Source organism: Staurois parvus, unplaced genomic scaffold (genome assembly GCF_062004578.1).
Source record: "Staurois parvus isolate SC_StPar_1 unplaced genomic scaffold, SC_StPar_1.0 ptg000262l, whole genome shotgun sequence".
NCBI lineage: Eukaryota > Metazoa > Chordata > Amphibia > Anura > Ranidae > Staurois > Staurois parvus.
In genome coordinates, this window is record NW_028318058.1 from 6369219 (window position 1) to 6381722 (window position 12504).

The 12504-nt window shown below is 39.5% G+C and overlaps 1 protein-coding gene across 1 annotated transcript in view; it reads left to right on the top strand.

The window, feature by feature from the left end:
• Positions 1–10617, top strand: part of ECRG4 (ECRG4 augurin precursor) — a 45945-nt gene extending 35328 nt beyond the window's left edge. Inside the window, exons 3-5 of the mRNA XM_089681270.1 lie at positions 1787–1834; positions 3230–3393; positions 9447–10617. Coding sequence (XP_089537396.1) covers positions 1787–1834; positions 3230–3393; positions 9447–9608 — 374 coding nt within the window. The 3' untranslated portion in view covers positions 9609–10617. The remainder of the gene's footprint in view (positions 1–1786; positions 1835–3229; positions 3394–9446) is intronic.
• The last annotated feature ends 1887 nt before the right edge of the window (positions 10618–12504 follow it).

The window sequence follows — 12504 nt, forward strand, 5'->3', positions numbered from 1 at the left end:
ACTCGGTGTAGAGCTATTCACCCTGCGGTCAACACAGAGGACAAGGGGGCACTCTTTACGGCTGGAGGAAAAGAAATTTAAACTCCAAACATGGAAAGGTTTCTTCACAGTGAGAGCTGTGAAAATGTGGAATAGACTCCCTCAAGAGCTGGTTCTGGCCAGCTCAGTGGATTGCTTTAAAAAAGGCCTGGATTCTTTCTTAGATACACAGAATATAACTGGATAACATCTATAGGTAAAGTTGATCCAGGGAATATCCGATTGCCTCTCGGGGGATCAGGAAGGAATTTTTTTTTGTTCCCAGCAGATGCAAATTGGGTCGTGCTTTGCTGGGGGGGGGGGGGAATTGCCTTCCTCTGGCTCAACTGTAGGTATAGGACTATAACTTTTTCTTTTTTTTTTCTATGGTTGAATTGGATGGACTTTTGTCTTTTTTCAGCCAGACTAACTATGTAAGTGTAAGCAGTCCATTCAACTAATGTGAATAAAATAGTATGTGATATTACAAATGACATAGAACATATTTTCACTCTCAGCTAGCAATAGTTTCACTATTTTTAAATACCATAGTACACCATATCCAGTGACTTTTTTTGTACTTGTTTATATGTATGGATCTTTGAGAAAGATCAAAAGGATTCCTGTTACAGCTTAGTGCTTAATGCATGTATTTTTGTTTTCTTACCTGTTATAATAATAGAATATATGTGATAGATGCAACATTTATGTATTTATAATATAGCTAAAACTTTCTTTTTTGTTTTGGATAGAGTAGGGAATAGTTAAAATCATTTGTTTTTGTTTGTTTTTTTGCTGACTGCATCCCATTGGGAAGATTTCCCATAATTTCCTGTTTCAACTCCTGGAGTTGAGAAAGACAACACAACAGGAAATAATAGGAATTCTCTGTAACGTGAGGGAAATTCCTTTGACAATTGGCAGCAGAGCAGGGGCTTCAGGGGGGAGATTTCCTTTCATATCCTGTAAAATTGTGGATTTTCCCTCACCTTTCCTTCCAGTGACAATGATGTAGTCTACCTTTTGTTAAATGTCCTAGGTAGGTCAGCAGGATATACTGTAGGTTTAGCATGGTTGTTGCAGCTGGCTAGAACTAGAAATTCTGGGGGACGTCTGCCCATTTTAGCAACTAAGGGATAAAAGAAATAATGATGTTCAACCTTGATTCAACCTGAACAGCAGTTTATGTTTTGCTCTCAATGAAACCACAAAAGAAGTAAGGTTTACAATACAGCGGTCATAGATGGATTGAAATTTGTCCGCTTCAGCAGGTTCAAGTCTCACCTCTATCAATTGACTTCTCATCAATGATCCTGCTAGAAAATTTCCATTCAATCAGCAATTGCAACCAATTAACTGCAGTGCTGATCAGTGTGTTTTGACAGTGGGGAGTCCAGCCAATGACACAGCATGGAGGATTCCTGTATCTGCATCAAATGTATAGAAGGGGGGAATTAGGTCAGTCTTTTTTATTCAGCCTGCTGGATAAAAGAAAAACTGACCCATGTATGACCAGCTTAAGGGTTCATGCATATGGAGGTTTCTAGGCATTTAAGTATGCATATACTTAGCTTAAATTTCTCAGTTCTTCCTGTGCCACCTGCAGCTCTTCGGGTGCAGGAAAGCACCAGGAAATTTACGCTAAGCATATAAAATGCCTAGAAATGTCCATATGTATGAACCTTGATGAGCACCTGTTTACTGTATGTGTAAAGACAAAACTACTACATATTAAACGTGATCTTGTAATTTTTTTCCTTGTTTCTAGATGTTTCCAGTGGGAATAAACTTCGAATGATGCTACAGAAACGAGAAGGTATGTGAAAAGTAACGTAAAATAAACATGCATTCATTAAAAAAATGAAAAGCAAAGACGGGGATAGCTGACTGAAGGCATTGTTTGAACAGATTCTTTTGATTTTCTTTTATTTCCTTTTCACCCTCTTTATTGTTCATAATGTGTACTCAGATTTGTGTTAGTATTTTGGATGCTACTCTATATTATTTAGTTTTTCATGAGCTTTGAATTATACTTGTGGTTCTTCTTGTCTCTTCATTCAGTACTGTTAAGCATAACTAAGACGAAGATTGGCAATCAAATGTCCTTGGAATCTGAAATATTCCTTTTTATGATCATGCTCAGTGTCACAATTAAAATGCTGACAGTGCAGGAATATATCTTCTGTTCTTCCTTGTTGTCTTATAGTTGCCCTTCTCTTGTAACCCTTTTTGTATCTCTGCTACTTCCCACTTTTTTTCTTATATGTATCGATTTCTATCTTCCTAGATCTGTTTTTTTTAATTTGGTTCCCAACAAGTAGGAAAAAAGCCCTTTTAGCCTTGCAATGCTGAGGTCCTTGTTTTAATTTACTTTAAAGACATTGAGCCTGAACAATTGAGTTCCCTTCAGATGCTCTGGTTTCTTCCCACAGCCCTTATATTATCTGCGTAATTTGCATATGACTAAACTGGTCCTACTCTCAAGTTCTTACTCTGCCATGGATAATTCAACCTTTATATGGCATGATTTCTCAACCAGGGTGCCATGGTGGATTTCTAGAGTTCGTCCAGAGGTTGCTAGGGGTTCCTTGAGCAGTGAGCAATTTCTGTCTCTTAGAGAAGTTCCCAATGACACTATTGATCTTTTTCACCACTTGTAAGGAGGTAATTCTCCCCAATGACCACAAGTATAAGGAACATTTTTTTTTTCTATTGCCCATCACACTAATGTATAATTAGCTGTAGAGATGGTATTTTTAGGAGGGGTTTCCTGTTATTTCAAGGGTTCCTCTGTGTAGAAAGGTTGAGAAAGGCTGGGTTATGGTATTAAAAGAAGACGTTTGGGTGCTGAGATAGAAACCTATTCCCATAAACCTGAAGTGTTCTACAAAATCAGCACAATTGAAGCCTTTGTGCGTAATAGCCAAGGAGGATCCTCTCTTAAGTTTGATAAGAAAAACATAGCACTATTTATTCCCTATTAACTTTGCCCTGGAAGAGAGGAACCAAAGCCATCCAAGATTAATAATTATCTCCACTTTATATACCTGTACTCCTATATATAATTCATACAAGCCATTCTTGACTGAATAACTGCTACTTGCTTTTTGCAGTACCACAATGGAGTATCACCTGTTCTCTTCCTTCTCCACTCAATCCTCTCTTATTTTCTGTTAAGGAGTTATCATACAAATCTCTATTTCTACTTTAGCTGCATCAAAGGAACCAGCAAAGACTGTTGTGGCTGTAGAAGGAAACAAAGCCAACGAGTTTTTAAACACATTAAAGCGTTCTAAACGCCAGCTTTGGGACCGGTCTCGACCTGAAGTGCAGCAGTGGTACCAGCAATTCCTCTACTTGGGCTTTGATGAAACTGTAAGTGATGTCAAGTACTGCTTTTCAAACTAAGATTTTAAAAATACTGTTATGAACATTGGTGTCATGTTATAATCAACTACACAAAAAGAATAATCAAAATCGTTATCGAATCAAAGCACAATTCCAGGTAACAAGTAAAACCCATCAGTGGCAGTGAACTGGCAATGCCATTCAGCAATTACTATACAGTTACAAGAAAAAGTATGTGAACCCCTTGGGATTACGTGGAGTTTTGCATGGATTGGGCATAAAATGTGCTCTGAACGTCATCTAAGTCACAACAATAGAAGAACACAGTCTGCTGAACATAATACTACACAAACATTAGATGTTGCCATGGTTTAATTGCACATAACATGTAAACATTCACAGTGCAAGGAGGAAAAAGTATGTGAGGCCCTAGCTTAATGATTTCTCCCAGAGCTAATTGGAGCCAGGAGTGAGCCAACCTTGACTCCAATCAGTGCGATGATATTGGATGTGTTGCTGACCGATGTCCTGCCCTTAAAAAAAACACACACCTGTTTTGGGTTTACTGGTTTCAAGAAGCACTGTCTGATGTGAACCATGCCTCGCAGAAAAGAGCTCTCAGAAGACCTACGATCAAGAATTGTTGACTTGCATGAAGCTGGAAAGGGTTACAAAAGTATCTCCAAAAGCCTTGATGTTCATGTGTCCACGGTGAGACAGACGGTCTACAAATGGAGAAAGTTTAGCACTGTTGCTACTTTCCCTAGGCGTGGTCGTCCTGTAAAAATGACTGCAAGAGCACAGCGCAGAATGCTACATGAGGTAAAGAAGAATCCCAGAGTGTCAGCTAAAGACCTACAGAAATCTCTGGCACATGCTAACATTTTTGTTGACACATCTGCAATAAGGAAAACATTAAACAAGAATGGAGTACATGGGAGGACACCACAGAGGAAGCCATTGCTCTCCAAAAAGAATATTGCAGCACATTTGAAGTTTGCAAAAGAGCACCTGGATGTTCCTCAGCACTACTGGCAAAATATACTGTGGACAGATGAAACCAAGATTGAGTTGTTTGGGAAGAACACACAACACTATGTGTGGAGAAAAAAAAGGCACAGCACACCAACATCAAAACCTCATCCCCACTGTAAAACACGGTGGAGGGAGCATCATGGTTTGGGGCTGCTTTGCTGCCTCAGGGCCTGGACGGATTGTTGTCATTGATGGGAAAATGAATTCCAGAGTTTATCAAGACATTTTGCAGGAAACCGTCCAAAAGGATGAAAAAGTATGACCAGCTGTCCGCCAACTGAAGCTCCGCAGAGGATGAATGATGCAACAGGACAATAACCCAAAGCATACAAGTAATTCAACAAAACAATGGCTGCAACAGCACAGAATACGCCTTCTGGAGTGGCCCAGTCAGAGTCCTGACCTCAACCAGATTGAAATGCTGTGGCATGACCTTAAGAGAGCAATTCACACCAGACATCCCAAGAATGTTACTACACTGAAACAGTTTTGTGAAGAGGAGTGGTCCAAAATGACTCCAGATCGTTGTGCAGGTCTGATCTGCAACTACAGGAAACGTTTGGTTAAGGTTATTGCTGCTAAAGGAGGGCCAACCAGTTATTCAGTTCAAAGGTTCACATACTTTTTCCTCCCTGCACTGTAAATTTTTACATGTTATGTGCAATTAAACCATGGCAACATCTAATGTTTGTGTAGTATTATGTTCAGCAGACTGTGTTCTTCTATTGTTGTGACTTAGATGACGTTCAGAGCACATTTTATGCCCAATTCATGAAAAACTCCACGTAATCCCAAGGGGTTCACATACTTTTTCTTGCAACTGTAAGAGCAAATAATGTAAACCTGCCATAAATATTTGGCCTGCCACTGTGGACTCTCTTATGGAAATGCTATGTGATAGACTGTTATGGTGACCCAATGGTTTCAATACATTTTATGCTTTTGACCCAGGAGTGTGCACGTCAATATATTATAGAAAACTTCTAGGACCACATATCTGTGTTCATGTTCCTGGTTAGTGCTTTATATGTTTGAAGATAATAAGCACAGCAGCCAGTCAATTAGCATTTTCAAAATGATAGCGCAGCGATGACAACTTCCATGTTTTCTTCATGACAGGTAAACTAAGTGTAAAAGTTCACTTAATTTGAATCAATATTGACAACAAGACCTCTGCACTGGCCCATGGTGAAATCAGAAATGTTTGCATGTAGTCAGGGTTACCAATATTCTTTTTTTTTTTTTCTTCAGTGTATGTATACCCAAAACTTTTTTCAGTTTTACATTGAGGAGGAAAGCCCAGTCTGTGTCCTACTAAGGAAATATCCCTCAACTTCCTGTCCCAGAGATGTGAGGGGAAATCTCTAAAGAGGGGAATTCTCTACTTAGACCATTGTCAGTGAAACAGGTGTGCCCACTGGAAAATGTACCCTCACCTCTTGTTATGGCAGCAACTGTAAAATGCAGCATTTTGCAACACTTTTTTATTTGCTGATAATGGCCACCTGTTCAAAAAATTTGGAGAGGTGGAATATACCCAGCAGGGATGCAGGCAGCAATTAAAATCCTGACAGATTCACATAGTCTTTCCAATAATGGAAAAATGTTTTTTTTAGAAAGCTATCAGATCCATCATCTCCCTCTGCTTGCTCAGGGGTAGGGGTGGAAAATCACACAGTAAAGGGTCTTATTGTATAAGGAATGCTTGCTTGCTGACAACCTAACTGGAAATGTATGTCATTACTTTATATTTTAATACCCGAGTTATGGCTACAGCTAGATACTATAACCCTGGGATTACAATTTTCAAGATCCATCGCTCTCTTTCTGCTAAAAGTTTGAGCAGTTGATTAGCTACTGGATCACTTTTAGAAGCAGTTGGAGGGATTGCAGCAGCTGGCCATAGAGATTAGAAGAAAGATGGCCTCTGCTCATCTCTATGGCCTAGGTCGCAGGAAGAAACATCATGGTGTCACTTTCATTTCATGGCTGATGTACACAAGGCCATTTTTTTTTGTAAAGCATTAGATCAATTTTTTTTTTCTGATCTGATACTTTCCATTGTGATACTTGCCATTATAGAGGAGAGATGTGGTATCTTATTGACCCCAGGAACTGTCCTGCCTTATTTTTGTCACAAGAGATATTTACATTTTTTGTGACAGCACTAAAAGTGATAAAAAAAAAAATAAAAGGGGCAGTGTAAAAAAAAAAAAATATATTTTTAAAGTGCCCCCCTTGTGCTTGACGAGAGCAGTGGCAAACACATATGTAAGTCACGCACACATATGTAAACAGTGTTTGCACTGCACCTGGGAAGTATCGCCGTGAACGTTATAGCGGGAGCAATATTTCTAGCACTAAACGCCCTCTGAAAACTCAACTGGTAACCTGTAAACATTTTTAAAACGTTGCCTATGGCGATTTTTAAATACCGTAGTTTGGTGCCATTCCACAAACGTGCACAATTTTAAAGAATGACATTTACTCGGCGTAACATCTTTCATATTTTACAAATGTTTTTTTTTTAGTTCATTGTGTATTTTTTCTCCAAAAAAAAAAAAAAGAAGTGTTTGAAATACCACTGCACAAATACCATGTGACATAAAACTTGCAACAACTGCCATTTTATTTTCTAGGGCCTTTGCAAAAAATAAATAAATAATGTAGTATGTTTGGGGGTTCCAAGTAATTTTCTAGCAAAAAAAAGAAAATACAGATTTTTTTTACTTGTAAACAAAAAGTGTCAAAATAGTGGTTAGAAGGAAAGATGAAGGCAATATAATAGCTGTCGTTACAGTAACCAGGAGAGAGGGAGGTAGAGTGCAATATTCCTATACAAATAGAGGTGAGGAAGACAGATTTTTTTTTTTGGGGGGGGGGGGGGGGTCAATTACCAAAACTGGACTAATCATAATCTGGTGGAGCTGTGAATGGTAACCAGTTTCTAGCTTCAGCTTGTTCAGTTAAGCTTTGACAATAAAACCTGAAAGTGGATTGGTTTCTATGCAAAGATGCATGATCAATGGAGGTCAATGATCTATAAGACTTGGTTGGAAGGGATGGCAGTGTGATTAGTCGCTGTGTAGGGGAAGGTGTTTTTTGTTTCAATACACTTTCATAAAGAAGACCCTGGTGTGACGATCGCGGCATCAGACCCCAGCCCTTCTCACCAAACTCGTGACCAAAGGACTAGTCACGTGTGTAACAATGCCACGCCCAGCTGCGCCCTGCACAAAGATTTCCCAGCTAATAGACCACAATCTGTGTACTTGCAGCCTGGAAGTGATTGGTATTGGGTCAGGTTAATTATGCAATTAACCCTTCACACTGCCACCACCTCCTTTTTGTACAGAAAAAGAGGAAACTAGGCAATATTAGCAATACACTATGATGTTTGCATAAGAGTCCGTATACCACTGTCACCGCAGGCAGAGATATACAGAAGTTTAAAACACACACAGTAGCGCTCTTCAGAGACAGGGATTCTTAGTTTGCATTAAAGAACTTTAGAAACAGTTCAACACTTTCAGAAAGTAAGATTTATTACTAAAAGGTCAAAAGGGTGCAATAAAAATATTTACAGAAAAAGATGTAGCATATACATATATATATATATATATATATATATAAAAACAAATATACAGAGAGCAATAACACCGCAAAGAGATAACAGAAAGAGAATTAGGGAGGTAAAGTACTTGCCGTCAGCCTTGGTTTAAGCAGATCAAGTTTCAGAGCAGAAGGGCGCCTTATCTCCCAAAGTTGGTTGCTGATGTTAAAAAGGAGATTTCTTCAACTTAGCTCAAGTCAGCTTAGCTTGCTTCAAGCATAACAGCCTTTTTCTAGGAACTCAGCAGGGTGTCTCCTTAAAGCAGAGAACCAATCGCCTCATTTGGGGAGGGGTGTTGTAGGCGGGGAGCTCAGGCTATGACCAAATCCCTCCCAAATTATACTATGGTCAATAACATTTCCTAGGTACATGTAACATTCTATCCACGGGTAGATTAATATGCAGAATCATCTGCTGAACGTCTAGATATGAAATATGACATACCTGCTGGGATGGTTAAGGAGATATTTTCTGCTCTCCTGTTTGTGTCAGCTAGGGGGTGTAATATATCAGACGACTTGTATTAAAGTGACCCGTCTGAATATGTGCCTGGTTTTTATGTAAGTCTTTCATATTGCAAGATATGTAATCATAGGGGAAAATGGATGTTGAATGTGATGTCTGGTTTACGACTACCTGGAATGTCTTTGAGCTCAGTGAAGGGCTTGGTTTATGATTTTACGATCCTTTTCCAAGCAGAGTCTTGCAGACATATGGGGGCCAGGCAAATTGGGGTTTATAGCCATCAGCTCTCCCACTGGGCCTTGATGCCTTTTTGAACTCAGGATCCAGGGACCACGTGTCACTCAACAGAGAGGGAAGGGGGATGAAGGAAGCTGATTTGGGAGTAGAGAATGATAGATGCCTTTGCCAAAATGGAGGTTTGCATCCATCTCTGTGTGCACAATTGCTACACCTGGGACTACTCTAATATACGGTTTTATACTGGACTACTCCTTTCCTGAAATAAATTCAGCGTATTAAAAAAAAAATTGATCAAGTGAACCTCTGAGAATAGTTGGTGTAGCTCATTTTAAACGTTGCAGGCTGCAGGGCTGTCATGCAGATTCTCTAGAAATCAATACTTTCAGTCAGTGATCCAGAAAAAGAAGATAAGACTTTTCTTGGATATACCTGTGCTGCATACATGGTACAGGTCAGTAACCCAAAAGGTATTGGCAACAGGAAAAAAACTAATTTATGCTGCTTATTCCAGCACCTTTTCCCTTGCCATATTAAGCATAATAGTGACTCGAGGGTAGTAATCCCTGGAAAGTGTATAGCCTTGAAACAATTTAAATGTATCAAGCCTAAAGAATGACTCGGTTCATAATGGATGTGTGTGATGTATTGGTATGCATTGAAGATTTAAACCACCTAATGGTCTCCTTACAAAGTTTGACTTCACTGGCAATTTTTCTCTTAATTCCAGAAATATGAAGATGACATGTCTTACTGGATGAACCAAGGTCGTGCTGGTAATGAATACTATGGTGGTTTTCACCAACACCATTATGATGAAGATGCAGCTATAGGCCCTCGCAATCCATATACTTTCAGGCATGGGGCTGGAGTGAATTACGATGATTATTAGAACTCAGCATTGCACTGGAAATGTTGAAGGTTAGCTAAAGCTTTGAATATTTAGAATAAAAAATGACCTTGAATATATGGATAACTAGAAAAGTGCATTGTAGAAGGCTGGCAATTAGGCTAGGTTTACACTATTGCAACTTTGCGGGCCACGTTTGTGTGGGGATGGCAGTCTATTCATTTGAATGAGCTGCTGTGACTGCCTTGCATGCAGGTAAAAGGTTTCTGCAGCATTTGAAAATGCAGCAGCCAGGAAAACTGCCTGGTGCATGGCGCAGATTTGCAGTTCCCTCACCTGCAAGCATGCTGCATTTTTAAATGCATGGGGGTGCTCTTGAAAATGATTGGCAGCCCCACGTGTTTTTAAAGAGTAGCACGTTTTGGCTGCAGAACAGCTGTATTCCCCGCATCCGCAACCACCTGCAGTAGTGTGAACATAGCCGTTAGGAGAATAAAAAAAAAACAAAAAGTGAAATACCAGCCTTTTGCCTTCTCCTGCTGTAGTTCTGTTTAACTCCTTAAAGTGTACATAAACAAAATCTATTTTCTGGTATATTTGGCATCATGCCCCAGTGTATAAACCTTTATTAAGCTGTTCTTTTTTTCCATTTCCAATCTGTAGATCCTAGCAGTAATGAGATGGGTATACGTGATAGAAAGCCCATGGCCAACACAACAGGCTGACAACAATACTGCTAATTGAAATTGCAGGAGCTTAGCGTTGTCATCCTCAACAAGGCTGTGCTGTTATTGGCAGGACAGAAGAAATTCTGCAATAGATTCACAAAAAAAATCATTTGCTTAAAAAAAGACTGTATACAGTGACACAAGATGCCAAAAATATGGAAAAAACTGATTTTGGGTTTACATACTCAATAGTTATATTTAGCAGTGCTAAATACTGTTTATACATGTAGTTCTATTTTAGAAAAAGCATTGACTTATGACACAAAGAAATCAATCATTACAGCTTTCTTCTGTTACCTTAATAAAGTTTTAATTTGAAATTAGGTGACATTTTATGAAATGTTTTCTTTTTCAACTTTACACCTATACAACCGATCTTTACCGTATCCTAAATGCTGTATCTACTGAGTATATTAAATACACATGGTTAAACTTCTCATTTACATAAAATGTCAACATTCATTTTGTCTTGGCAAACCTTTCCTCAGCCTAAAAGGCCAAATTACGTGAAACAAATTTGTGAAGCAGATGTCATATCTCACAGTTTGTACAATTTGGAAGAACACACATTCAAGGTAACCTTTAATGCAAAATGCACATTTATTATAGAGAAACACAGATTTACACCTGTTTGAGCACCTTGGAGAAAACACTGAAAGCATCAAATAGGCAGAGAAGGGCGACTAGCACTTCTGCAACTTGCAAAGTTTAAAAAAAACAAAAACAAAATCCAAGTTAGACTTACCGGTACCTTTTCTAGTAGTCTTTCAGGACAGCACATGAGAGAACGCAGCTCCTCATCCTCTTGCAGGAAACACACACCCACTTAGACTTCAAATTGGAGGCCTCTCTCCACAGTCCTCAGTTGTCAAAGAGTACCTCTGGCCCATCTGAAAAACATAAGCACAATAGCATAAACAATATCAGGGCCGGCAATTATTGCTGTCCTGAAAGACTACTAGAAAACAAGTCTAACTTGGATTTTCTCAAAACCTCTTTCAGGACAGTACGATAAGATGAATGAGAATGTACCCCCTTAGAGAGGGACCACAGCTTGCAAGACCTTCCTACCGAAGGCCTGCTCTCCTGCTGACAACAAATCCAGCCTGTAATGGCATACAAAGATGGACATGTTTGACCACGTTGCTGCCTTACAAATTTGTTCTGGGGAGACACCGGCCTTTTCTGCCCATGTGGCTGCTAGAGCTCTTGTGGAATAAACATGAATGCCCAGCGCCAGAATGAGATCAGAAAGTTCATAGTTGCTTTTTGCCCTTTTTTTAGTCCCTGCAAACAAAATGAAAAAAAGATTCAGAACTCGTGAAATCCTTAGTTACTTCTAGTGTAACATGATTCTTCTTATGTCTAACGAATGAAAATTTCCTTCCTTCTCCCCTGAGGGGTTAGGACAAAAGGTTGGCAAAATAATGTCTTGAGAGCAGTGATAAACCGATCCTACCTGGATTGGTTCTCATTACAATCCTATCTAGATAGATCAATAGAAAGTGTTATCTGACTGATAACGCCTGTAGATCACGAATTATATGTGCGGAGGTGACTGCAATTGATAGAACTGTCTTCAGTATGACATACTTCAGGGTTGCCGAATCCAAGGGCTCAATGGGAGACTTTATCAGAGCTTGCAGGACTAGTGAAAGATCCCATTTAGGGAAAGCTTTTGCTTTAACCGGTCTGGATCAAGACAAGGCCTTGAACAATCTGATAACTAGGGGATCCAGGGAGATCAAACGCTCAAGAAAGACCCCCAAAGCTGCCACTTGGACTTTATGTGTGCTGATTGCTAACTTACTGTCAGCTCCTTGTTGAAGAAATTTCAGGACTGAATTGAGATCTTCCAAAGGACCTTGAATTGGTTAGGCACCAAGAATTATACTTCTTCCAGACTTTCTGATAGATAGCTCTTGTGACCCCCTTACTTGCTAGCAGAGTGTCTACTAAGTGTTTTGAGAAGCCTTTCTTTTCTAGCAGTTGCCTTTCAGATACCATGCCGGGAGGCGTAGATTTTCCACTTTTGGATAACCGAGAGGAAATTGTAGTAGCAGGTCCTTCCTGATTGGAAGTGTCCAATATGGTTTTATTGACAACTGGAGGAAAGCACGACTTGTTCGGCCAGAAGGGAGCCACGAAAATGACCTGAACTCTGTTTCCAGCTTCTTAAGAGACAGAGGAATTAGTTGGAAGGGAGGAAA